Consider the following 27,781-nt stretch of genomic DNA (forward strand, 5'->3'; position numbering starts at 1 on the left):
AACTAAATGTCGAAGTCAGGTCTTAAATGGGTTCACAACTGCATTAGAGGGACCTTCCTCAGTGCATGATGACAACTACAGCAGGTCGTTGGGCGGCAGGAGTGAGATGGAAGAATAAGGCAATGAAACGTATTACACAAACGTTGACAATTCATAATCTACAATCTATATTACAGATGCTGGTGATGTGAACACAACAAATCGAACATAAAAAATAACAATACATTATAGAAGCTTTATACACTTTTGTCTTTCCACACATCATTTCATAATTATTTATAAATCAGTGAAAACAAACACGCCTGGTTCTCATAGGGCCAACACACACATGACGACAAAACTAGAGTGAGACAGTTGCAGTACAGCGTGCGTGCGTGTGTGTGCGCGTGCATGCGTGTGTAAGGGTGCGTGCGCTCTTGTGTTTGTAAACGTGCATGCGCACCCATACTGTATAAGGTAGGTGTAAGTCAATGTGTTCAATAGACCAAACAGAACATAAAAGTGTTTCATTTGTAAAATCCTACACAATAAAATCCTCTGTGTTCGTTTAACTCTACTCACGCTGATTATTATTTTATTTTGTAGGAGTAGTAGTAGTAGTAGTAGTAATTTTTTGAGCAAAGGCTCCTATCCTATATCCAGCTTTTGGTGTCACAAACTTTGTCCTACACAAACATTAAATTCCCATTGACAATCAATGGAGAACTTTACAGTATATGCCTCTAGTTCTGCCTGCTTAAAATGACAACTACAACACTAGTTGCCCAGGGAACTATGCAAGACATAATGGGTTGACGTGATGGCACTTGACGCAACCGGACGTAACATCCCATAATATGTACTGTATATGACTCTATCACTGTTTAACACGTCAGAAGAACACATGTCGAACTATGCCTTTCCGATGCTTGTAAGATCTCTTCTCTGGAATAAACCCAAAGAATGTTATAACAAGACGTTTCCTCTCGGTTATTGATTTGGTCTATAATTGATCTACTGTCAGATATGAACCGGCACCTACAGGGTTAAATGAAATGGTCCTTCGAGCCGGATTTCGTCCTTGGTCAGTAAATGATAGTTAATGGGCTACAGATAATCGTCTTCGCTGGACGTTTCATCGTCCATGTTGGCGTCGTTCCAGTAGTGGGAGGGGCCTTCGCCGGGGTCGCTGCTGATGCTGCTGGTGTGCAAACTGCCTCCTACTCCTACTCCTCCCCCTCTTCCTCCCCCTCCTCTTCCCCCCCTTCCCGCTTCTCCTCCTCCTCCGAGCGAGGCCTCCTCCGACAAAGAGGACGTCGCGGAGGAAAGACTGCGGCTCATCCTCCACATGTGACAGGCAAAGGTCCGCCCCCAGCTGCAGTGCTGGCCAATGGGGCGCAGGTGGCGGATGAGGTTGGCGGCCTCCTGCCAGTATGAAGTTCACTTGCTCTGGCCCCGCCCCAGGCGCTGTCTGCTCATGCTGGTCAGCATCTGGCTGATGTACGACGTGAGCAGGTCGTCCATCTTGTAGCCCTGCGCGCGCACACACACACACACACACACACACACACACACACACACACCATGGTTCAATAAAGAATACATTGATCGATCAATATGGCCCTACATTCATTAAAAATACAGGGACGACGTTGCTCACGTCCCAAACTCCTTTCCCTTCTGGCTCCAAAACTATGGAATGAACTTCCCCACTGCAATCAGAACCGCAGACTCACTCCCAATCTTCCGCCATACTCTGAAAATCCACCTCTTCAGATTCCATCTTAAAGGACAACTTTTCTTTTTTTTCAACCAAGGTTCATGTTTCAGTTTGTTATTAGAGAAAGTCAAAGATGAGTGTTCTTTTTGAGTGGTGCAACCACTCCACGGAACAGCAATGTCCGTGTTCATAGGTTAACCTATGTGTTCACCTATGTGACGTTAATGAGCACCAGTATTTGTACCAGTAGGGGCACTGTTGTGCCATGCAGTAACAGAGAGAGAGAGACAGTGCTGCACTGTTGCCTGCTAATGAGAGAGAGAGAGAGAGAGAGAGAGAGAGAGAGGATGGGGGGGAGAGAGAGAGAGAGAGGGGAGTTGCACCACTCAGTTCACACGGGTGTGATTATTTTTAATTTGCTACTTTTTTTGTTTTTTGGCATTCGAACAAGTGGCTAAATATGTTTTTTTTTTTACAAAAAAAAACTGTGATTTCTTTATTGTTAGACCCCAATAAATGACATCTGGCCACAGTAGTTGTTTTCCGCGTGTTTGAAGGAACAACTCCAACCTAGGCGGCTGCCACACTGTGTTGTAGGCTCAATATGTCACTTTGTCACCTCCCCCTTCACATTCAACAGATCCTGTGATCATGTGTGGCCAGATGTAATTGTATGGGGTCTAGTAGGACTATAGTAAATAATAATAAAGAAATTGCCATGAAACATTGTAAAAAATATACTTATTTAGCCACTTGTTCGAATGCCCCCCCTTGTCAAAATGAGCTAAAATCACTAAAACGAAAGAAAGCAGCAAATTAAATTCACGCCCATCTTTTATTTTCTCTAATAACAACCTAAAACATGAACCTTGGTTGAAACAAAGTTTGTTGAAACAAAGTTGTCCTTTAACCCAGGGGTTTTCAACTGGTTTTGATCCAGGGACCACCATTCTGACTAGCAGCAGCCTGGGGACCACCATGTTGTGTCGGGTGGGTTCATCGTAGATCTACGATGGACCCACCCGACACAATAGTGGTGGGGCATTCATGCACCATGGGTTAAGATTGTTTTTGTTTTCTTCTTACTTGTTACTCACTAATCACACTATCACAGGCTACATTCATGAGCTGGACAAAAAAAAAACTATGTTTCAAAGTATTTTATTATCAAAAGTTTTGGGGGCAGTGGAGCCACCCTTCATTGATTAAAACGGGAACATTCCCTGACGGAGACGCGACGCTGACGGGCCCGGTGGAGCCCGCACCTGGTTGCATCGTGTTGTGAGCTTGTAGCTCTGCCTTTTCGGCAACGATAGACTGAGAAGTTGCACATTGAATAGTGAATACGTCACGTATTATGTGAGACTATTCAATCGATCCGCGGCAGATATTATAACTCTATGGCAGGGAGATTTGACTTTCCCAAACGTATTATTATGAATTGAATGAATAATTTATGGCAACGTCTTACCGTGCTTGCCTTGGGCAGCAAGCACGGTAAGCATGCATGCGTTGGGTGGAAGAGCAGGATGGTTGTTCCGCTGGCAGCTGATGACTCCGTCAGCTTTTTTTTGTTTGTTTATTTGACACCTTGAGCACTTGACTTTTTGAAATGTTAGATTTGACTTAAGTTATTATTATTATTTACAAACAAGTAAAAAGAGTGCAAATAAGTTTTATATTATATATTAGAAAGGTAAAAAAGAAAGAATGCAAAAATATAACTTTTCTGAATGCCTGGCTGCGGACCACCAGCAGTACCTCCGCGGACCACCAGGGGGCCGCGGACCACCGGTTGAAAACCCCTGCTTTAACCCGTAGCACTTGTCGTAGCACTTGAAGTTCTTAGCTTACGATTGATTCTTGAGGACTATTTTGATGTATTTTATGTTTTTCTTTTGTTCTTGCTTACTGTAAATGGCTCTGGGTTAAAGAGTGTCTGCTGGATGCCTATACATTGTACATTGTAATTGTAATTCTTACCAGTGACGTCTCACAGAGCAGCTTGCTGCCTCTCACCAGGTTGCCGATGGTGATGTGGAAGTACGTGTTCCCACTGCTCCAGTTGGAGATCTTAGTGAAGGGATGAGTGATGAGCACGTCCTGGAGACGCACGCACACATACACACACGCACACGCACACACGCACACACGCGCGCACACACACACACACACACACTCAGTTGAATCTCTTATCCAGAGCGACTTAAAACGATTGCCAATATTGAATAATAGACACCAAGATCATATTAACCGGAACACAGTGCATGCACGCACACGCGCGCACACATGCACACACACGCGCACACACACATTCACACACTAACGTACCTTGGTCTTGGGGTCGATGAGACTGACTCCATGCTTGTTGATGGCGATCAGCAGGATCTCTGGGAAGTTGGGCTCTGTGGTTTGCTGCAGGTCAAACACAACGTTGTTACGGGTGTGGGAGGGAGTCGAGTCAGAGTCGAGACCGAGTGTGGGAGGGCGTCGAGTCAGAGTCAAGACCGAGTGTGGGAGGGCGTCGAGTCAGAGTCAAGACCGAGTGTGGGAGGGGGTCGACTGTGGGAGGGGGTCGAGTCAGAGTCGAGACCGAGTGTGGGAGGGGGTCGAGACAGAGTGTGGGAGGGGGTCGAGACAGAGTGTGGGAGGGGGTCTAGACCGAGTGTGGGAGGGGGTCGAGACCGAGTGTGAGAGGGGGTCGAGTCAGAGTCGAGACAGAGTGTGGGAGGGAGTCGAGACCGAGTGTGAGAGGGGGTCGAGACAGAGTCGAGACCGAGTGTGAGAGGGGGTCGAGACAGAGTGTGGGAGGGGGTCGAGACAGAGTCAAGACCGAGCCTACATTATGTTTTCTTCTTTATTCTCATTTGACAGGTACAGAAAAGACTGCAAGAGCAGGCAGGCGTGTCAGCTGCTTAACAAGACAGCCGTCTAAAAGCCCCAGACAGCTCTCTGATAATGCTGAGCCTCAATTCTGACAAAAAAACGCAGCTAAAGATCGTGCTTTTACTGCGAGTGGACAGAGCAAAAACATTCAATGGCGTCACAACGTGGAAGCAAAGCGTTGTCAGTCGACGGAGACGTCAAGAACCGCTAAATATAACACTGGCGATTCTGGATTAAACTGTGATTTAAAAAAAAAATCATCCAATTGTTGTTTTAGGCAGAGAAAGAGTTCTTACCTTGACCTCGAAGAAGGCGGAGCCAAACGTGGGCCATTTGAAGATGATTTTCAGAAACAGCAGCTTAGCCTCTTCTCTGGATTTGCCAGCCTGCTTGTTGAAGTACGCTACTAGAGACTGACACGCGCACACAATAAAACACACGCGCGCACACACACATAATAAAAGAAAAACAAACGATAAAACATGAATCGTTGTCGCGGGGAATACACGTATAGTGCCCTCGCCCCTGAATGAGCATCAAAACATCAAAAGCACAACACATCTCAGCAGCATCACCTGTTTGGTCAATGTTTCTTTTTCTCGCAGGCACTGTATTAAAGGAGAATTCCATGCTAGAATGCTTTCTTATCTTTCTTACCTTTCTTTGTAGTTGTTACGTCCCCACCAAAGAGGTCCAGGTGTTTTTTTGTGCAAAAACTCCTTATTGGCTATTTTCCCTACCATAAGCCCTCAATGAATTGCATTGCATTGAATGGGAATTGAATGGGGCTATGGGGTGTTATGCTAATTCGCTTATTTCCATCAAAATAAGTAGTAAAGTGTGCCGCTTGGGATATTATTTACATTATGAAGAGAGGATATATACAAAGAAATTATAATTTTGAGCGATGGAAATAAGCGAATTAGCACAACACCCCATAGCCCCATTCAATTCAATGCAATTCATTTAGGGCTTATGGTAGGGAAATAGCCAATAAGGAGCTTTTGCACAAAATAACACCTGGACCTCTTTGGTGGGGACGTAACAACTACAAAGAAAGGTAAGAAAGCCTTTTAGTATGGAATTCTCCTTTAAGGGCCTTTCAAACGTGACCCTAACCCTAACTATAGGTGCGTTAAATCACTGCCCGTTTGAAAGGACCTTTAATGTGTTTTTCTCTTTAAATGAGCAAAATAAATAAAACTGCTAACTAAGAGGCAAAACTCCAATGAGTTCGTAATTTTCAAAAGATGTCAAAAAAGAATAACGCAACTAATGATGATGCATGCGCCGATAAAAGAAAACGCAACTAATGATGATGCATGCGCCGATAAAAGAAAACGCAACTAATGATGATGCATGCGCCGATAAAAGAAAACGCAACTAATGATGATGCATGCGCCGATAAAAGAAAACACAGCGACAGTCTTCATCCGTTCGCTGCATGGCGCCTTTACCCTTTTCCAGTCGTCGGGCGACAGCTGGCGAATCAGATCCTGCGGGACGAGCTCCCGGAGCATCTTGGGAATCGTAGGAAAGTGCGACTTGTCGTCCTCGAACTTCACACGGTAGATGAGCGCCCCGAGCTGGAACACCTCCTCGCGGGAACACTTGTGGTAGCCACGCAGGTACTTGGGCAGCTCCTGGTGGTTGGGAGTGGGAGTGCATGCGACAGACAGTGGTGCATGAAAAAACTTGTACAAAACTTGTACCACTTGTAAAACTGAGGTTTGGGCTATTTCCTTACCTTATAATGGGCAAACTAGTCCATTCCATGAATTATTTTGCTCTGTTATTATTAGCAATTAAGAAATAAAAAATAGGGCTTCCATGCATTGTAACGGGGAAACAGCTCTAAAAGTCACTATTTTAGCACATAAACAAATGCAACTGTCTTAAGATATATTTATAAAGTTACTATTTTGGTTGGAGATATACTGAAGCACTCGCGAGGTTTCGTTTGTAAACAAGTCTCCACGCTGTTTGAGATGCACGGTGCACCCAGCACCCCAGACACAGACAGCAGTCCCAGACACAGACACTTCTTCTAAAATGTCTTCTAAAGTGTCTCCCTCAAACAAGTCCATTGTGTTTGTTTTTAGCGACGAGAGGGCGGCATCAAATCTGTTTGTTTACATCCCTGTAGTGGCTCAACGGCATTCCAATAATACGCTTCAGGAGTGGGTGTACAGATTTGGATGTGATAAACTGTCAGAATTTGTTGCGTTCGTTTATGTGCTAAAAGAGTGACTTTGAGAGCTGTTTCCCTGTTACAAGTCAATGAGACCATATTTTGTATTTCTTATTTCTGCTAATAAACAACACAACGGAGCGAAATAACTCATGGAATGCCAATAATAAGGTAAGAAAACAACCCAAACCTCTAAAAAAGTGGTCTTACCCTTTAAGTAAAAAGTATCAATACTGCAACGTAGAACTATACTCTGTTACAAGTAAAAGTCCGGAATTCAAAAATGTACTTGAGTAAAAGTAGAAAAGTATCAACATGTACTTAAAGTACTAAAAGAAAAAGTACTCATTATGCAGAATGTCCCCTTTCAAGTTCTCAAATGTTTAAACATATTTTGAAAATCACATATACAAGCTCAAAATGTGTCGCATTGTGGATTTATTCTCAACTCTTAGTCACTCCTCAATTCACCGCCTCCAGCTGGTTCTGAATGCTGAAGAGCTCATATCACTCCTTACATTGGCTTCCAATCGACTGTAGAATTGTTTTTTAAATGTTGTTAATCACCTTTAAAGCTCTGGACGGACTGTCTCCAGTTTATTTAACTGAATTAATAACCCCTAAGGTTAATGTGAGAACACCTAGGTCCTCAGGCAAAGACCTTCTCTTTGTTCCTAAAAGAAAAGTAAGAACAAAAGGTGATAGAGCGTTCGTGTTCGTAGCCCCTTCCTTATGGAACGAACTACCACTCTCCCTAAGAAGAGCAGTCTGTCGATGCCTTTAAAAAGCTTCTAAAAACCCACTTGTTTTGTAAGCATTTTGAGTCGTAATATTGTCTACATATAGCCTGGCTCCAGCCCTGAATCGCTAGCCACGCCCATTAAGAAAATATGTTCTGGCGATTCAGGTCTGGAGACTCTCCCCACGACGGTGTCAGCTACGTGCGGATTTCCGCACGTAGCTGTAGTACGCTGTAGTACGCTGATTGGCCATCAGCCCCGTCACTCAACAGCGTCAGACAACAAACATGGCCACCCCCACTGCGGTGACTCACGACCGTATCAATCTGACTATTAAATCGACGTATGATAAATAGTTTCTTTACAGACACAAGAGGTTTTATAAACATCATCATCCGACATATTTTACCGCTTTTGTTTACATACTAGTTGGCTACTACTACTCGTTGGCTGTGTTTGTTTGGTTAGCAAACGGGTTAGCCATAGCCACGTGATTGACAACAATGTCATCCTGATTGGTTGGTATGGCTGGTATTGGCTTTATAAATACATTTACCTTACCTTACGATACCATTTAACATTACTCTAATTAGACCCCCAGGTGTTTTGTATGTATCTATGGAGTTAACGTTACTCTAATAGACCCCCAGGTGTTTTGTATTTATCTACAGTATGGAGTTAACATTACTCTAATTACTGGCACCTGGTAATAGTGGAAGATGGAGTCAGCGAACGAATCCTTTCCAGGAACGGTAGCCGTCCACAGCTTCTTCATGAAGAACACCTGGTAGGTCAGAGAGGGAACAATACCTACGGAGAGACAGGGGGAGCTAGTGAGCAGTCAACTCATACGCACTTGCACTTAAGCAATATCACCCGAGTGGGTGTGCTTTACCATCATTAATGGCACGCTTGCAGCCTGCGTTGCTGCAGCAACGAGACGATAGGACAGTTCCAAAGACAGGAACGAGCCTATAGGCCAGTTCCACAGACAGGAGCGAGCCGATAGGCCAGTTTCACAGACAGGAGCGAGCCGATAGGCCAGTTCCACAGACAGGAGCGAGCCAATAGGCCAGTTCCGTAGGCAGCGCCTATCGGTGTACTATGTATGTACTATTGCGATTATACAACAGTTAGCCTTTAAAAAAAACAAAGAAAACACGTCAACTCAATTTAATTATAACTAAGATATTCGCTAAAAAAGATCATCATTTTTTAATGACAGTTGTAGCCACTACGACATAATTTCTTTCTTTTAATGTTTTGATTAGGCGTTCCATCATGCTCGTTTGAAGCACGGCTAGATGGACTGTTTCAACAAATCAGATTGCTTCCTCGAGATGACCTGATGTATAAATAGGGGTGTAACGATATAGTAACTGTATCGAAAAAATCTTAGTATATCGAAATGTAAACAGCAAATATTGTATCGTATCTTTTGACTTTGTATCGTATCGTCAATGGAAATAATCGGTATCGAATCGTTTTGCAATGTAATTAATCAATACAAAACACTGTTTTGTGTGTTCATGCCAAGTGTTCAAATACAACGTCCATCTATTTGCCAGAGAATAACTGTGTTTATTTATATCCATAATAGTAAATCTTTCCCTTAAAAATCCTGCACTATCCACAAGTTTCACACATATTTAATTCGTAACATATGTATTTGCTACTGTATCGATTTCAAATCATTGAATCCTATCGTATCGCATCGTCATAATGAACCAATATGGTCCATGTATCGTATCGTGATACGCATCGTATCGCTGTTAAAAATGTATCGTTACACACCATGCTTGCTGACCAGATCTGTTCTTGTTGGCAAGCAAAAGACACATTTTTATGGGTGCCTTAGTTTTGTTTCCTACATTAAAAAAAACTATTATAATATCGTCTTTTCTTCGCTCCTATTGGCTCTCTGACGTATCCTACCGTCCTTAGTGGGCCGCGCCTTCTTTATCCAATCCGTTAGATGTCGCACAAAATCAAAGAAGAAATCTCCCTCAGGGACACTGATGACCTGCAGCACACACGCACGCACGCACGCACGCACGCACGCACACACACACACACACACACACACACACACACACACACACACACACACACACACACACACACACACACACACACACACACACACACACACATGCATCAAAAAGCCATTTGAAGTCAATGCTGTAAACACTCTTATTACATGCATTTGAACTTCAAGGACTCCATGACTCTGACAGCGTACAGAGTTACAGCCTGTTACAGTCTGGACTTCAAGGACTCCATGACTCTGACAGAGTACAGAGTTACAGCCTGTTACAGTCTGGACTTCAAGGACTCCATGACTCTGACAGAGTACAGAGTTACAGCCTGTTACAGTCTGGACTTCAAGGACTCCATGACTCTGACAGCGTACAGAGTTACAGTCTGAACTTCAAGGACTCCATGACTCTGACAGCGTACAGAGTTACAGTCTGAACTTCAAGGACTCCATGACTCTGACAGCGTACAGAGTTACAGTCTGAACTTCAAGGACTCCATGACTCTGACAGTGTACAGAGTTAGTCTGTTACAGTCTGAACTTCAATACCCTGTTATGTTTTACAGCTAATTCTGATTTAGTCTTAGTCTTTAGAATAACACACCATTTAGTTTTAGTCCTATTTTAGTCATCTGAAATGGTTTAGTCTTAGTCTAGTCGGTGTGATGTGTCCTGTTGCACAAAATGAACACTGTACCTGAGTAATTTATTCGTCATGATGAAATTATGGATTTGTCATGGAAATTAAATGACGTTGTGTCATTACAATTGAATAACTTGTGTCATTGAAATGTTAATGATGTAATAACACAATGAGATATTTGGAACATCACTTGGAGGTATTTAAATGTGACTGTTAGCCAAGCTGTTTTATAGACCCTGACGAAGACCGAAAGGTCGAAACGCGCTGGTCATTTTTTTGTTGCCTCGCTCATCAATTAAATCGTATTTATATTATTTCACCTAAGACGGAGTGCCTTTGCAAGTCTGCATTTTACACCTTCTGGTAATTAAGCAGTACTACTTTGGAGAGAAAATACATCCTTTTTGTGTCTATGAACACTGTACCTTGTCTGAGATCTTGACGAAGAGGCTGAAGCCCTCGGAGGATTTGAGCAGCAGTCTGGCAGAGATGTTCTGACAGAAGTCTTTGGCCTTGGTGCTGGACTCCACCTCGAACGCCTGCATGGCACACAGAACATGTCAAGGTGGCATCAGAACATGTCAGGGTAGCATCAGAACATGTCAAGGTGGCATCAGAACATGTCAGGGTAGCATCAGAACATGTCAGGGTAGCATCAGAACATGTCAAGGTGGCATCAGAACATGTTAAGGTAGCATCAGAACATGTCAGGGTAGCATCAGAACATGTCAAGGTGGCATCAGAACATGTCAGGGTAGCATCAGAACATGTCAGGGTAGCATCAGAACATGTCAAGGTAGCATCAGAACATGTCAAGGTGGCATCAGAACATGTCAGGGTAGCATCAGAACATGTCAGGGTAGCATCAGAACATGTCAAGGTAGCATCAGAACATGTTAAGGTAGCATCAGAACATGTCAAGGTGGCATCAGAACATGTCAGGGTAGCATCAGAACATGTCAGGGTAGCATCAGAACATGTCAAGGTGGCATCAGAACATGTTAAGGTAGCATCAGAACATGTCAGAGTAGCATCAGAACAAGTCAAGGTATAGCATCAGAACATGTCAGGGTAGCATCAGAACAAGTCAAGGTATAGCATCAGAACATGTCAGGGTAGCATCAGAACATGTCAAGGTAGCATCAGAACAAGTCAAGGTATAGCATCAGAACATGTCAGGGTAGCATCAGAACATGTCAGGGTAGAAACAGAACATGTCAGGGTAGCATCAGAACATGTCAGGGTAGCATCAGAACATGTCAGGGTAGCATCAGAACATGTCAGGGTGGCATCAGAACATGTCAGGGTGGCATCAGAACATGTCAGGGTGGCATCAGAACATGTCAGGGTAGCATCAGAACATGTCAAGGTAGCATCAGAACATGTCAAGGTAGCATCAGAACATGTCAGGGTAGCATCAGAACATGTCAAGGTAGCATCAGAACATGTCAAGGTAGCATCAGAACATGTCAAGGTAGCATCAGAACATGTCAGGGTAGCATCAGAACATGTCAAGGTAGCATCAGACCATGTCAAGCTGGCATCAGAACATGTCAAGGTAGCATCAGAACATGTCAAGGTATAGCATCAGAACATGTCAAGGTGGCTATTGGCTATTGGTGGCTATGGCCTATTTTATTTATTTCAGTCAGATAACGAATAGATTTAACCAATATTTATTATAGAATCAGAATACAAGTGTGCATATAATACATACATGGGCAACTGGCGGCCCGGGGGCCCCCACATTCACTTAATGCGGCCCACAGGTTAATACTGATATATTATTGATTTCAGCTGTTACAATTCCAAACATGATACGTCTTTCTATACATATATATTATATATATATAATATATATAATACACAGCTTAACTATGGGCCTGCCCCAAAGTTATTAGTGCAGCCGCGCCCGGCAGCCGGCGAAAACTGAGGTCTCGCCCTCAGGAGTCTTACTGGTAGATAGATACAGATGTGGGTGTGATGCTGCATGCATGTATCTCACCTCGTCCGTGTCGTCGGGGAAGTAGACCTTGTGGAAGATCTGGGTGGTCTTGTGTTGGATGGCCTCCACCTCCACCAGGTGAGGAGGGTACTTCCTGGGTCCGTTCCTGTGGGCGAGGACACAGGAAAATGTTACTAGTGTGGGCGAGGACACAGGAAAATGTTACTAGTGTGGGCGAGGACACAGGAAAACGTTACTAGTGTGGGTGAGGACATAGGAAAACGTTACTAGTGTGGGCGAGGACACAGGAAAACGTTACTGTGGGTGAGGACACAGGAAAACGTTACTAGTGGGGGCGAGGACACAGGAAAATGTTACTAGTGTGGGCGAGGACACAGGAAAACGTTACTAGTGTGGGCGAGGACACAGGAAAATGTTACTAGTGTGGGCGAGGACACAGGAAAACGTTACTAGTGTGGGCGAGGACACAGGAAAATGTTACTAGTGTGGGCGAGGACACAGGAAAACGTTACTAGTGGGGGCGAGGACACAGGAAAACGTTACTGTGGGCGAGGACACAGGAAAACGTTACTGTGGGCTAGGACACGGGAAAACATATCTTTTGGACGATATCGTCTGGCGATAGCCAATGAAATTCATGTGTTGCTTTGTTTACCCTCCATACATACCACCTAAAAAAGGACATAATGACAGCAGGAACGCCCACTAGGAGATTTCTATCGCCCAGAGTCGCCTCTGCATGCGCTGCGTGCGTTTCGTACATGCGTTTCATGCATGAGTTTTGTGCGTTGTGTGTGTGTGTAGTCATACCGCAGTGCTTTGTGCAGTCGCAGCATGCAGTCTCCGGCCAGCGGGTGGTGTCTCTTGGACTGCAGGAAGCGCTGGACGTGTGGAAGCAGAACGTTGCTGGGAGCGAACAGACCGGTGCACAGCCACAGCAGCTCCCAGCCCTTCTCCTCAGAGTACCTGCACGCACGCACACACACAATTGTTACATACTTGAAGTGGTTGAGGGGTTAGTGTACATACTTGAAGTGGTTGTCTTTGAGGGGTTAGTGTTAAGAGTTACATACTTGAAGTGGTTGAGGGGTTAGTGTACATACTTGAAGTGGTTGTCTTTGAGGGGTTAGTGTTAAGGGTTACATACTTGAAGTGGTTGTCTATGAGGGGTTAGTGTACATACTTGAAGTGGTTGTCTGTGAGGGGTTAGTGTACATACTGTACTTGAAGTGGTTGTCGGTGAGGGGTTAGTGTACATGCTAGAAGTGGTTGAGGGCTTAGTGTTAAGGGTTACATACTTGAAGTGGTTGTCTGTGAGTGGTTAGTGTACATACTTGAAGTGGTTGTCTGTGAGGGGTTAGTGTACATGCTTGAAGTGGTTGAGGGCTTAGTGTTAAGGGTTACATACTTGAAGTGGTTGTCTGTGAGGGGTTAGTGTACATACTTGAAGTGGTTGTCTGTGAGGGGTTAGTGTACATACTTGAAGTGGTTGTCGGTGAGCTGCTTGAGGATCTGGCTGTAGATCTCGTCTTTGAGCGGCTCCGCCTTCAGAGCCCCTTCAAAGATCTGGTCGGTGAGCTCGTTGACGGTGCGCGTCCGCTTGGACGGGTAGTCGCCCATGTACTTCATCATAGGTGGGACGCTCGTTAAGGGAGACAGCTGCGTGGCGTCGTTCCACTGTTCATTCACTGGCCGTTGAATAAAGCAATTTTACCCGAGAGGGTAATAATAGGTGCTTTATCCTTATTATTGGCACGCCTGCGTGGCTGCAGCAACGAGCCGATAGGCCAGTTCGGTAGATTATACAACAGTTACCGGTAAAGAAGGAAAAACAGGTGTACTTCCTCTGAAAGGTGCCCTTTGTTTAAGGCAGTGTTCAGACGTGGCTCAGATGCAATTCCTCATGTTTATATGAGAACGCTGATGCGTTTCGGCAGTAGCCTTCTTCAGAGCAGACTAAAGAGTGCAGACTTGTTTTCCATATACTCTAAGAAGGAAAAAAAATCACACCTGTGTGAAGTGAGGGACTCTTATCATCGTACATCATCATAGTGTAACATGTCGATTTCCTCAAACACATAGGACGTAAATTCTCATTCATTATCAATGGGAATTTAACAAAAATAGGCCTACCAATTTGCTCAGATGGGAATTTAATTTGACTTTGTGAAGGACGAAAATAGCCAATTTGCTCGTCTGCATATGACTTAAATTCTCCATTCATTGTCAGTGGCATTTCATGTTTGTGTTAGGACAAAAATCTACACTATAGCTGAATATAGCGCCCTTTAAAAACATGTCAACTCAATTTAATTATAACCAAGATATTTGATTGAAAAAAAATCACACACATTCACGGCAGAGAAAACCATGCAAGGCACCAACCTGCACATCAGGAGCAATCAGGGGTTCAGAGTCTCAAGGACACTTCGACACCCCTTTTGGTGTTAGCATTGTGTTATGCTTTAGCTATTGAAAAATCGAAGAACCACTGACAAACCGTCGGGATGTAGAAGACATTTTTAGAATCTGATCTCAGGTCGGAATGGGCTGTAGTATAACATGACAGAAGGATATCGATGAAGGACAGGCAGGCATCCTGGGACAGCTCCTCGTGGTTCACCACCTTCTTCAGCAGGGCCAGTTTGATTGGCTCCCGGGTGTACGTCCACATCTTGTCCTTCCCTCGGTTCTTAGTGATCATCACCCTGCTCAACGTGTGCTTGGGAGGGGGTCTGGAGGGAGAGGGAGAGAGGGGGGGGAGGGAGGGAGAGGGAGAGAGAGAGAGAGAGAGAGAGGGAGAGAGAGGGAGAGAGAGAGAGAGAGAGAGAGAGAGGGAGAGGGAGGGAGAGAGAGAGAGAGAGAGAGAGAGAGAGAGAGAGAGAGAGAGAGAGAGAGAGAGAGAGAGAGAGAGGAGAGAGAGAGAGAGAGAGAGAGAGGGAGAGGGACAGGGAGAGGGAGAGAGAGAGAGAGAGAGAGAGAGGGAGAGGGAGAGGGAGAGGGAGAGGGAGAGGGAGAGGGAGAGGGAGAGGGAGAGGGAGAGGGAGAGGGAGAGGGAGAGGGAGAGGGAGAGGGAGAGGGAGAGGGAGAGAGAGGGAGAGAGGGAGAGAGAGAGAGAGAGAGAGAGATTATTTCACCAATGCATTTAGAGTAGACGTGTAATCGTGCATGCGTGTGCTTTGCTTGCGTGCATTGCGTGCGCTGCGTGCGTGCGTGCGTGTTGTGCACTGCGTGCATGCGCACTGTGTGCGTGCTTGTGTGGCGTGCATTGCGTGTATGCATGCTTGCGTGCGTTTCGTACATGCGTTTCATTCATGAGTTTTGTGCGTTGCGTGTAGGGCTGTCAGTTCACATCTATAATCCAATTCGAATTTCGAATTTCCACGGACATTATGTCATGTCATTGCGGTCACTCTAAGCGCCGCCGCTCCTCCGGACATTTCGGAACTTTTCGGGGGTACCGCCTGGGTTCTGCGCGACGGGCTTGACCATGCGGAGTAGCCCTCGTCGGCCCGCTCAGGACCCACGGAACCGCGGGCTTGTCAGCGGCGGTACCGCGAGGCCACGGGGCCTAGAACGCACGAAAATCGAGCCTCCGAAAATATTTTCGAGACATTTCGACGTTTTTGACCGCGTGCTCAGCCTTTGCAATCGGTGCCCTTGTCACCTTTGTGTAGCTGGCTAGTCTCCCGCTCATTTATCACCGGGCCACTAAGCCGTCTCTATTACGGTCGCGAGGCCACGGGGTCCGGAAACCAGCCCACATTCGCTCTTCACATGCAGTGGAAGCGGCCGGGGAGATTTCACAGCGGTAGATTCGTTACTCAATACATTTAGGTGAGCGGATTAAAATAACATAAAACAAAATAAAAATATTAAATAGAATTAATAAATGATAAACGCTCCATTCGAATGGCAATTTTACAATTTTAGCTTTCGAATATATATATATTCTTTTATATTCGAATTTCTTTCATATTATGAAATTCGTTCTGACAAGCCCTAGTTGCGTGTGTGTGTGTGTGTGTGTGTGTGTGTTAATATCAGTATTCTGATATTAACCTGCGGGCCGCATTAAGTGAAGGTGGGGGCCACATGTGGCCCTGTCCTACATTGTGTAGATTTGTAAAGGGTTTGATCATGGTGTGTTCTACCTGAAGTAGTCGTAGGAGAACTCCTCCAGGGTGTACGAGCTTCACCCTGTCCTCGCTCTCCGGCAGCACCAGGGTGGACATGCGGACCTCCTGCCTCTGGTCTGAGTCATGGTCACCAGGGCCTGAGGGGGAGGGGGGAGAGAGAAGACAGACTGTGTTCACTCTGCTCTCAAGGGGAGGTGGAGACGGAACTACACTTTCTGTTACAATGCCACAAATATAAAGACATCAGAGAATCATTCTTCCCTAAATTTAAAGAAAGATATAAAGAATTTGAATCCACCATTAATAACTCATCACTCCAATATGTTCTGGGAGAACAGTCCAAATGCACAGTTTTGGCAGCAAAATACGTGTGGAGTTGTCATCAACTGAGGGACAGCCAGTGGACAGAAGAGACAACTGTCTGAACAGGGTCATTAAGTTGCTGTTATGTTTACTGTATGTTTGTTAATTTATTTTCATTGTTACTGTATTGCTTGTTGTTCATTATTGTTGGGATGTTTGTTGTTGTTTCTGTGTGCGCAGAGAGTTGTTGTCTCAGTGTGCGCAATATTGACTTTTGTTTTGTTGTATGTATGCTTTGGCAATGTACAGTAGAACATATTTATCATGCCAATAAAATGAAATTTAAATTTAATTGAGAGAGAGGAGGGGGGGTCGGGGTGAGAGAGAGAGAGAGAAAGGACACATGGAATGATGAGCTACCGTATGATCCTGCATGTGTCCAACAGCCGTCTCTGTGTGTGTGTGTGTGTGTGTGTGTGTGTGTGTGTGTGTGTGTGTGTGTGTGTGTGTGCGTGTGTGTGTGTGCTCACCACCACGTCAGGCTGCGGTCGGGTCACGGTGGGCAGCACGTAGACGCAGTCGGCCGGGAAGTCTCCCCTCTGATTGGTCCGCTCGTTGATGCCGTGCGCCCAACCAGAGGTGAGCACCTGCTCGCCGCTCTCCTGGTCCAATAGGATCAGGTCTCCCTTCTGGAAGCTCAGGAATGTCGACTCCTCCCCCGCTGGGAGGGAGAGGCAGGCAGGAAGAAAGAAAGAAAGAAAGAAAGAAAGAAAAAAAGAAAGAAAGAAAGAAAGAAAGAAAGAAAGAAAGAAAGAAAGAAAGAAAGAAAGAAAGAAAGAAAGTGGCGGAAAGACAGTAGTGGAAAAAAAAGTACTTGCATGTTTTTACTCAAGTAAATGTATCAATACTGCAATGTAGAAATACTCCCATTGCAAGTAAAAGTCCAGAATTCAAAATGTACTTGAGTAAAAGTACAACAGTGTTGGCATCAAAATGTACTTTGAGTAAGAAAGTACTGCTGCAGCACTCCAGGTGCACTCCAGCACTCCAGGTGCAAGGCTCGAATAAATACGTAGAAATCAAGAAAATGCCAGCACTCATTGTATGTCCTTTTTGTATGAATGTATTTACCTCTGACGTGGATAAGGAACGCGTTTTGGCCTGTGTGGCCTTCGTCAGCGTTATGACAAGATACCAGGAATTGAGGTCTTTATATAAGTGAGATACAATCAACAATAATTAAAGACAGGTGTCACCTGTTGTCATCTTTAAAGACCTTTTAAGCGTCGTACGAAGCCAACTCTTGTCGTGACAAATCATGACAACACACACAATATAATGTGACCAAACAAATAATTACAAAGAAGCAAAAAAGTGTTAAAACCTGCCGTTTTTTTCTACTATCTAATTCTGTGTTTGGCCCAAAAATGTTTTGTTTGTTTGTTGTCATGATTTGACACGACAAGAGTTGGCTTTGTCCGCGGCGTAAACGTCTTTAAATAAATACTTTCTGAAAAGTCTATGAGGATAAATGAACGGGGGATTTATTTTCCGGGTCTCTCGAGGGGGCAGGAGTCGACTGCGACGCTCTATAGGGACACATGCATCAGTAAGCAGGAACTGGGGATGGCAATGAAGGACCGGAAAGTCGAAAAATGAAAAATGATGATGATAGATGCCCTAAAGAAGTGGTTGTAGAGAACGAGTGTCTGCTCGCTGGAGTGAGCCCACAATTAAAGCTCTCTGAACTCAAATGGTTTTGACCGGTGTGTGGACGCCGGACAGAAAGGCGCAGCGCGGCAGACCGCAGTGGGCGGACGGGGGGGGGCTTACCGGGATTGGGGTTGTCCTGCAGCGCCACCACGAACTTTGACCTCTTCCTCAGGCCTTCCAGGAAGGTCACCACGAGGTCGCGGATGTCCTCGGCGTTGTTGGACGTGAAGGTGTACTCCTCTCCTTTTATGGTCGTCAGGGTGAAGCTCTGACCCTGTAGCTTACCCCCTCTGAGTGGGAGAGAGAGAGAGAGTTATGATAGATATAGACCAGGGGTGGGCAACTTTGACCACGGAGAGGAGAGGATATTTCTCACTGCAGAGGGGGCACATTGCATGCATGTCGTAGCAAAAATAGCCGATGCAGAGCATTTTGAATTTGTAGATCGGCTAGTTTTTATGTTTTGGGTGAATACAATAACATTCGTGGGACCTGTTACATAGTGATTATTCACTTCCTGACTCTGGGTTTCCGAGTGAAACGTTTTTCAAAGTAAAGGTGTTCCCAGTACCTCCATGCAGTCCTGGAGTACACAATTCAGACACCAGATGGGGGTGTTGGCGGTAAATGAGTTAAGGTTGTGAGGGGCAGCTTTTTGCTGCTCGCGTACTACAACTCCCAGCATGCCTCTCACCTGCTGCTGGAGACCACAGTGATTTACATAGAACTACTACAACTCCCAGCATGCCTCTCACCTGCTGCTGGAGACCACAGTGATTTACATAGTAGCCTACAACTCCCAGCATGCCTCTCACCTGCTGCTGGAGACCGCAGTGATCTCTGGGAAGGAGAGTTCCAGGAGGACCTGCTCCTGCTCGTCCACAAAGTAGACTCCGGTCCAGTTGACTGCAACGATCACGTCGTTCTTGGGCAGGCTTGGACCTGCAGGTGTCGCCAGAGAGACAAGGACAAGACATTACTACAATACTAAAACCACAGGGGGCGCCAGAGATACAAGGACAAGACATTACTACAATACTAAAACCACAGGGGGCGCCAGAGAGACAAGGACAAGACATTACTAGCCACAAAATGTGGCACAAATCTTTGAACATATATTCTTTCAAACGAAAGTTTTTAACTACAATTCTTGCTTCTGGGTGGGGGGGGGGGGGGGGGTCCCTGGAACTACATATTTTCAGATGGGGGGGTCGGCGGCCAATTACATATATTTTTGGGGGTCATTCACATGAAATATTGAGAACCACTGACATAGAAACATGGGGTTTTTCTGAAAACTGTCAGGATTTAGAAGTCTAAATGGGTTAAGCATTATGTTATGCTTTAGCTTTTGAAAAATAGCAGATCTACAAGCTCATAGCGCGGCAACTATTTTAGTCTGCTATTTTTTGAAAAATCGTGAAAATGTGGCACAAATCTTTGAATATTATATTCTTTCAGAGCCTTATAGGTCTAAATTGGGTTAACACCATATCGCCCACAGCCCTCCTCCTCCTCCTCCGACGACCGACGAAAGAACGAACGCTAACCTGAGAACTTGAAGGCCTCGTAGAAGCGCGAGAAGAGCAGCGGCCACTTGTAGCGGGCGAAGTCCACCACCTCCTCCTTCACCTTCTGGGGGTCAAATCTCTTCTGAGCGTAGATGCCCTGGTGGACACACAACACATCCGGACGGCAAGGAGAATTAGTTAAAAAAAAACAACTGAGAAAACGAGCAAATTAACCTAAAATAAAATAAAATAAAAACTGAACTAAAGAAAATAAATAAAAAGATAAGTAACTGAAACTGTATTGTGTGCTTTAGTTTCTTTTCTCATTACCAACAATAACTGAATATATATTTTTAAATGGCATCTTTTGTTGAGTTTGGATTATATCTCCACTGGGAGAGACCCCGGTGCAGACCAAGGACCACGTCCCACTGGCAGGAGACTGTGAAAAACAAAATCGTGAAAATGTGGAGCAAACATTTGAATATACTGTATATATACAATTTTTTTTTTTACTGAAATCGTTGCTTCTAGAAGGTCCCTGGAACAACATATTTTCAGATGGGGGGGTCGGCGGCCAATTACATATTTGGGGGGTCCTCGACATGAAAATGTTTGAGAACCACTGACATAGAAACATGGGGTTTAACCCTGTGAGAACCACTGACATAGAAACATGGGGTTTAACCCTGTGAGAACCACTGACATAGAAACATGGGGTTTAACCCTGTGAGAACCACTGACATAGAAACATGGGGTTTAACCCTGTGAGAACCACTGACATAGAAACATGGGGTTTAACCCTGTGAGAACCACTGACATAGAAACATGGGGTTTAACCCTGTGAGAACCACTGACATAGAAACATGGGGTTTAACCCTGTGAGAACCACTGACATAGAAACATGGGGTTTTAACCCTGTGAGAACCACTGACATAGAAACATGGGGTTTTTCCAGAAAACCGTCATGATGAATTGTAGAATCATCCTCAGGTCTAAATGGGGTTACAGGGCCCCCCCCCCCCCCCCCCCCCCGCTCTGACCCACGCTCCGGCCTATAAAGCGACAGGCGGCCTGCCCGGTGTATACCTTCTTGTGCGCGGCCATGATGAAGTGGGCCCACTTCTCCACCGTCTTGGCGGTGCCGATCTCGCGGTCGGGGACGTAGGACGGGATGAGGCTGAGCAGACGCTCCAGGAGGATCTCAGCGCCGTAGTCCACATAGTACTGCTGAGAGGCTAGCTCCGCCAGGTCATCCTGGATGGGAGGGAGAGGGGGGGGGGGGGGAGAGAGAGTCAGATAGACATAGCCTCGGTACCAGGCTTTCATTTTTTTTGGTGCAAAAATGTAAAGCCTGGAGGAACACATTGGCTGCTCTGGTCTAAAAGTGGGAGTCAACCCTTCCGGGTGGGCGTCGCTCCAAATGATGTGACGTAGCGCTGCACTAGGGGGGAGAGGAGGGGCCGGGGGTGACGGACAGATCGATGAGATCCAATCAGGGCGTGCGCAAATCTCAGCCGCGACCCGCCCCTCTAGACCAGAAACCTAACACGTTAGCTCAGGCTAGATAGACGTAGTACTGCTGAGACTGCAGTGTCGTTTTTGGCAGCACATTTTGATTTTAGTTTTTTAGTCATAGTCTTTTGAAAGTTTTTCATTTAGTCACATTTTAGTCACGTGGAATGTGTTAGTGTAGTTTTAGTCGACTAAATGTCATGAGATTTTAGTCGGATAAATCTACAGTTGATTATGTCAAACAAAATGTCAAACAAAATGATGCCGTCGTAATGACAGATCACTTGCAGATCAACAAGCTCACAGTGCGACGCATTGTGAGCTTGTCGATCTGCTATTTTTCAATAGCTAAAGCATACCATAATGCTAACACCAAAATGGGTTCCCGCCCCAAAATGGGTTAAGGCAACAAGCCTGGACTCACCCTGTCGCAGCTATTCTCTCAGAACTTGACCGCCCCCCCCCCTGGACTCACCCTGTCGCAGCTATACTCTCAGAACTTGACCGCCCCCCCCTGGACTCACCCTGTCGCATCGGTACTCTCCGAACTTGACTCCGCGCACGATCTGCTGGTAGATGAGGTTGGTGGCCACCATGTCGTCCGTGGGGAGGTGCCACGGCGTGAAGATCTCCTTCCTGAAGAACAGCCTCCAGGGGGCGTTCCTCTCCTGGGCGCCCTGCTCCTTGGCATACTGCTCACACTGGGAGACGGCGTCCATCACGTGGTCGTTGCCGCTGCCCAGGGAAGACACCTGGATGAGGAGAGAGAGACATAGAGATCACATGGTCGTTAGGAGGAGAGAGAGACATATAGAGATAGAGATTTTAACCCATTTTGGACGGGAACCCCTTTTGGTGTTTTAACTAAGCATTATACTTTAGCTATTGAAAAATAGCAGATCTACAAGCTCATAGCGCTACGAGCTTGTAGGTCTGCTATTTTTGAAAAATCGTGAAAATGTGGTGCAAATCTTTGAATATATATTCTTTCAGAGTTTCAGTTTTTAACTCAAATCTTTGCTTCTGGGGGTGGTCCCTTGAACAACATATTTTCAGATGGGGGGGTCGGTGGCATATTACATATACTTTTTGGGGTCCTTGACATGAAATATTGAGAACCACTGATATAGAAACATGAGGTTTTTCAAAAAAAATAAAAAATAAAACATTTTAAAAATACATTTTTTCTTTTTATTTTGACGCCAGGCCTAAATGGGTTTCAAAGATATAACGTTCTCCAACAACAACCCCTAACCCTGACCTTGTCGAACAGAGCAATGTAGAGGGAGAAGACAACAACCCCTAACCCTGACCTTGTCGAACAGAGCGATGTAGAGGGAGAAGACAACAACAACCCTAACCCTGACCTTGTCGAACAGAGCGATGTAGAGGGAGATAACCCTGACCTTGTCGAACAGAGCGATGTAGAGGGAGATAACCCTGACCTTGTCGAACAGAGCGATGTAGAGGGAGAACCCTGACCTTGTCGAACAGAGCGATGTAGAGGGAGAACCCTGACCTTGTCGAACAGAGCGATGTAGAGGGAGAACCCTGACCTTGTCGAACAGAGCGATGTAGAGGGAGAACCCTGACCTTGTCGAACAGAGCGATGTAGAGGGAGAAGACAACAACAACCCTAACCCTGACCTTGTCGAACAGAGTGATGTAGAGGGAGAATAACCCTGACCTTGTCGAACAGAGCGATGTAGAGGGAGAATAACCCTGACCTTGTCGAACAGAGCGATGTAGAGGGAGAATAACCCTGACCTTGTCGAACAGAGCGATGTAGAGGGAGAATAACCCTGACCTTGTCGAACAGAGCGATGTAGAGGGAGAATAACCCTGACCTTGTCGAACAGAGCGATGTAGAGGGAGAATAACCCTGACCTTGTCGAACAGAGCGATGTAGAGGGAGAATAACCCTGACCTTGTCGAACAGAGCGATGTAGAGGGGGAATAACCCTGACCTTGTCGAACAGAGCGATGTAGAGGGAGAATAACCCTGACCTTGTCGAACAGAGCGATGTAGAGGGAGAACCCTGACCTTGTCGAACAGAGCGATGTAGAGGGGGAATAACCCTGACCTTGTCGAACAGAGCGATGTAGAGGGAGAAGCCGAAGCGATCCTGCAGGTTGATCTTGTCCGACAGAGCGTTGCACAGCTCCTTGGCCGTGGTGGCCGAGTCGGTCAGCAGAGTCTTGGTGGTTCCGTCCATGAAGGTGACCGGCAGCATGATGGGCTTCTTGGACTTGGTGGCCTGTAGTTGCAGAGAGAGAGAGAGAAGATATATTATTAGACGTCAGTGTTGTTTTTTTGTTTTGGCTAGCAAATTTTGATTTTAGTTTTAGTCATAGTCTCTTGAATATAGTTTTTGTTTCGTTTTTCAGTCACATTTTAGTCACCCGGAATGTTTTGGTGTTAGTCTATTTTCAGCATGCAACCAAGTGTAAAATGACTTATACTGGATCTCTGGTCCACTAGTCCCCTTCCTAACATTTTAGTTTTTAGCTGTTACATTTAGTCTTAGTTTTCGTCAGTGGAAAAAGGCAGTCGACGAACATTCTTCGTCTCAGTTTTTGTCGACGAAAACAACACTGGAGAGAACATATAGACGGAACATGGAGGTCACATAATGGATGGATAAGATGCGTGCGTGCGTGCGTGCGTGCATGCGTGGGTGCGTGAGTGCATGCGTGGGTGTGTGCGTGCATGCGTGGGTGCGTGCGTGCATGCGTGCATGCGTACTTGTAGCTCCAGCCAGGAGGGGGGCTGCGTTCGCGGTCCGTTGGCGAACGTGCGTCGGAGTCTCTCCTCGCAGTAGGGGGCGTAGCCCGGCGGACCCCCGCTGATGTAGTTCCTCAGATACTGTAGTTTAAAACACAGAACAAGTAGTTTAAAGACACATGCTATACATTCATAGTGTAACGTTGATGTAGTCCCTCAGATTCTGTAGATTAAAACACAGAACAAGTAGTTTAAAGACACATGAAACACATTCATAGTGTAACGTTGATGTAGTCCCTCAGATACTGTAGTTTAAAACACAGAACAAGTATTTTAAAGACACATGAAACACATTCATAGTGTAACGTTGATGTAGTTCCTCAGATACTGTAGTTTAAAACACAGAACAAGTAGTTTAAAGACACATGCTATACATTCATAGTGTAACGTTGATGTAGTTCCTCAGATTCTGTAGATTAAAACACAGAACAAGTAGTTTAAAGACACATGCTATACATTCATAGTGTAACGTTGATGTAGTTCCTCAGATTCTGTAGATTAAAACACAGAACACGTAGTTTAAAGACACATGAAACACATTCATAGTGTAACGTTGATGTAGTCCCTCAGATTCTGTAGATTAAAACACAGAACAAGTAGTTTAAAGACACATGCTATACATTCATAGTGTAACGTTGATGTAGTCCCTCAGATACTGTAGTTTAAAACACAGAACAAGTAGTTTAAAGACACATGAAACACATTCATAGTGTAACGTTGATGTAGTCCCTCAGATACTGTAGTTTAAAACACAGAACAAGTAGTTTAAAGACACATGCTATACATTCATAGTGTAACGTTGATGTAGTCCCTCAGATACTGTAGTTTAAAACACAGAACACGTAGTTTAAAGACACATGAAACACATTCATAGTGTAACGTTGATGTAGTTCCTCAGATACTGTAGATTAAAACACAGAACAAGTAGTTTAAAGACACATGCTATACATTCATAGTGTACCGTTGATGTAGTTCCTCAGATACTGTAGTTTAAAACACAGAACACGTAGTTTAAAGACACATGAAACACATTCATAGTGTAACGTTGATGTAGTCCCTCAGATACTGTAGTTTAAAACACAGAACATGTAGTTTAAAGACACATGCTATTCATTCATAGTGTAACGTTGATGTAGTTCCTCAGATACTGTAGTTTAAAACACGGAACACGTAGTTTAAAGACACATGCTATACATTCATAGTGTAACGTTGATGTAGTTCCTCAGATACTGTAGTTTAAAACACAGAACATGTAGATTAAAGACACATGAAATGTGCCTGCTAGCTTAACTAGCAGGCATCAGTCCGAACACCCAGACCACGATCAACATTCTGCAGTTTTGGAGCTCTTAAAAGCCGTGAAATAGCCTACTGTACCTACATAACGCTGTCGCTGCATAACGGCTACTCGGTGCAGTGATAGCTGGTAGGCTATGGTTTTATCATGACGAATGTTATGCTAATCCCCACAAGTTGCAAAAGTTACATAACTAATAATTAGCAATGGTGTTGTTTTTCCCCCCCAGGCAAACCAGCTATGGATGGAGATGAATCAAACCACTATGGCATTTTCATTGTCCTAAATGATGTTGAATTTGAAACATTGTCATTCATATCATATACCACGACTTGTCATAGGACATGATAGAAAATGACTCTGTTCTTAATGATATTAAAAACAATGAACACAGTGACCACAGCCCCTTCTTTCTATACTGTAAATTGTTTTTCCTTTTTCTAACCCTGTATATGATATCTGTACCCATTCTATACAAACTGTTAATACAATAATCAATGAATCAGGTACAACTGTTGAGCAGGTGTCAGTATGAGCTATATCTAGCTGAATTACATTCTGGTGGGCTACCAAGATGAGACAAAATTACAATATATTTATTTCATCATAACCACAGCAAAATAGCCGATCTACAGGTTTCCAAAGTGGGTTATGGGGACCCCCAGGGAGTTCCAGGGGTCCCCAGCTAAATGATAGTTTGGAACCAAATATTTGTACACTCTCAGAGTTAATTAATATTGATTTTACAATATAAATTGGGGGTCCCATAGACAGAAATGCCATCAAATGGGGGTCCATGGACTAATGCATGTCACACTGGCGGTCTATGACACTGCTAGATTCGTAAAAATCTATGGGGTCCGTGGCATATCTCTTCAAATGGGGGTCTGTGGGCTAATTAGTGTCAATTTGGGGGTCCTTGACATAAAAAAGTTGGGGGACCACTGGCCTGTAGTGAGCTTGCAGATCAGCTATTTTCTGAGAACAGGTTGTATAATGTATACCCAGGGGGCAAAGGGGGTTGACCTGCATTTGCCATGACCTCAAAGGTTGTCCACCAGAAATAGTATCTATGACCCCGTAGGATCACAACCTATATGGACAACCCGGTCAATCTTTTGCTGGAAGTCCAATATGGCCGCCGCAATATTGGCCCCTATTAGTTATAATGGGGGGTGAATAGGGCAAAATTTTAAACCGAAACCAAAATCCACGAAACTTCTCAGGTTGATCAATGATATAAATATGAAAGTTTTTTGTATTGAAAGTTTCCATGAAATTCAATATGGCCGCCACAATATTGGCACCCAGAAAATAGGTTTGGCTCTAACTTCTGTACCAGATGAGCTAGAAACGCAAACTCAGTGTCTATTTCATGTTTTCTGACCATGAGAGACTCAATGGAATACCTATTTTCATTATTGGGTGTGTCTGGACCCTTATTGTGCATATTTACAAGATGGTGGCTACCCGAAATATAGTGCTTTACCATGATTTCTACCATGATTGTTGACTGTTTTAGCAAACACAAGCAATATTAATCCATTGGCTAAGATTTATGACACAGAAGGGACATATATCTTTGACCTTGCATATTGTCATTTCCCCTCAGATCCTATGTAGAGTTGTAGGAATGATTTCAGATAAAATCAGAGACCAAAACAATGTATCTTAGAGATTACTTTACTATGGGACTGATACTATGGGATTGAATGGGACTGAATGAAAGTGACAGTCCCATAGTAACAGTACCTCCCATTCACTCCCATTCAGTCCCATTCACTCTGAATGGGAGTGAATGGGAGTGACAGTCCCATAGTAACAGTACCTACCATTCACTCCCTTTCACTCTGAATGGGAGTGAATGGGAGTGACAGTCCCATAGTAACAATACCTCCCATTCACTCCCATTCACTCCGATTCAGTCCCATTCACTCCCCCATTCACTCCCATTCACTTTTATTCACTCCCATTCAGTCACATAGTAACAGTACACCCCATTCAGTCCCATTCACTCCCATCGTGTCAGTCCCATAGTAACAGTACCTCCCATTCAGTCACATTCCCTCCCATTCACTCCCATAGTATCAGTCTCATAGTAACAATACCTCCCATTCACTCCCATGCACTCCCATAGTATCAGTCCCATAGTAACAGTACCTCTCTTTCACTCCCATTCAGTCCCATTCAGTCCCATAGTATCAGTAACTCCCATTCACTCCCATAGTATCAGTCCCATAGTAACAGTACCTCCCTTTCACTCCCATTCAGTCCCATTCACTCCCATAGTATCAGTCCCATACAGTACCTCCCATTCACTCCCATTCAGTCCCATGCACTCCCATAGTATCAGTC

At 44.8% G+C, this 27,781-nt stretch overlaps 1 protein-coding gene across 1 annotated transcript in view; it reads right to left on the bottom strand.

Moving 5' to 3' along the window:
• Window positions 1-1,256: 1,256 nt before the first annotated feature.
• The window catches only part of LOC310864906 (unconventional myosin-VIIa-like), a 74,111-nt gene continuing 47,586 nt past the window's right edge, over window positions 1,257-27,781 (bottom strand). Inside the window, 23 exon segments of the mRNA XM_083773736.1 lie at window positions 1,257-1,512; window positions 3,683-3,802; window positions 4,031-4,114; window positions 4,882-4,998; window positions 6,043-6,228; window positions 8,220-8,326; window positions 9,452-9,539; window positions 10,623-10,736; window positions 12,203-12,308; window positions 12,974-13,129; window positions 13,644-13,797; window positions 14,741-14,898; window positions 16,318-16,355; window positions 16,357-16,418; window positions 16,421-16,439; window positions 17,136-17,326; window positions 18,439-18,608; window positions 19,134-19,260; window positions 19,869-19,986; window positions 20,919-21,086; window positions 21,869-22,096; window positions 23,429-23,602; window positions 24,091-24,210. Of these exon segments, the coding sequence (XP_083629862.1) occupies window positions 1,420-1,512; window positions 3,683-3,802; window positions 4,031-4,114; window positions 4,882-4,998; window positions 6,043-6,228; window positions 8,220-8,326; window positions 9,452-9,539; window positions 10,623-10,736; window positions 12,203-12,308; window positions 12,974-13,129; window positions 13,644-13,797; window positions 14,741-14,898; window positions 16,318-16,355; window positions 16,357-16,418; window positions 16,421-16,439; window positions 17,136-17,326; window positions 18,439-18,608; window positions 19,134-19,260; window positions 19,869-19,986; window positions 20,919-21,086; window positions 21,869-22,096; window positions 23,429-23,602; window positions 24,091-24,210 (2,898 nt within the window). The 3' untranslated portion in view covers window positions 1,257-1,419.

This window comes from Protomyctophum parallelum (assembly GCF_964188405.1).
Source record: "Protomyctophum parallelum genome assembly, chromosome: 9".
In the NCBI taxonomy this organism is placed as follows: domain Eukaryota; kingdom Metazoa; phylum Chordata; class Actinopteri; order Myctophiformes; family Myctophidae; genus Protomyctophum; species Protomyctophum parallelum.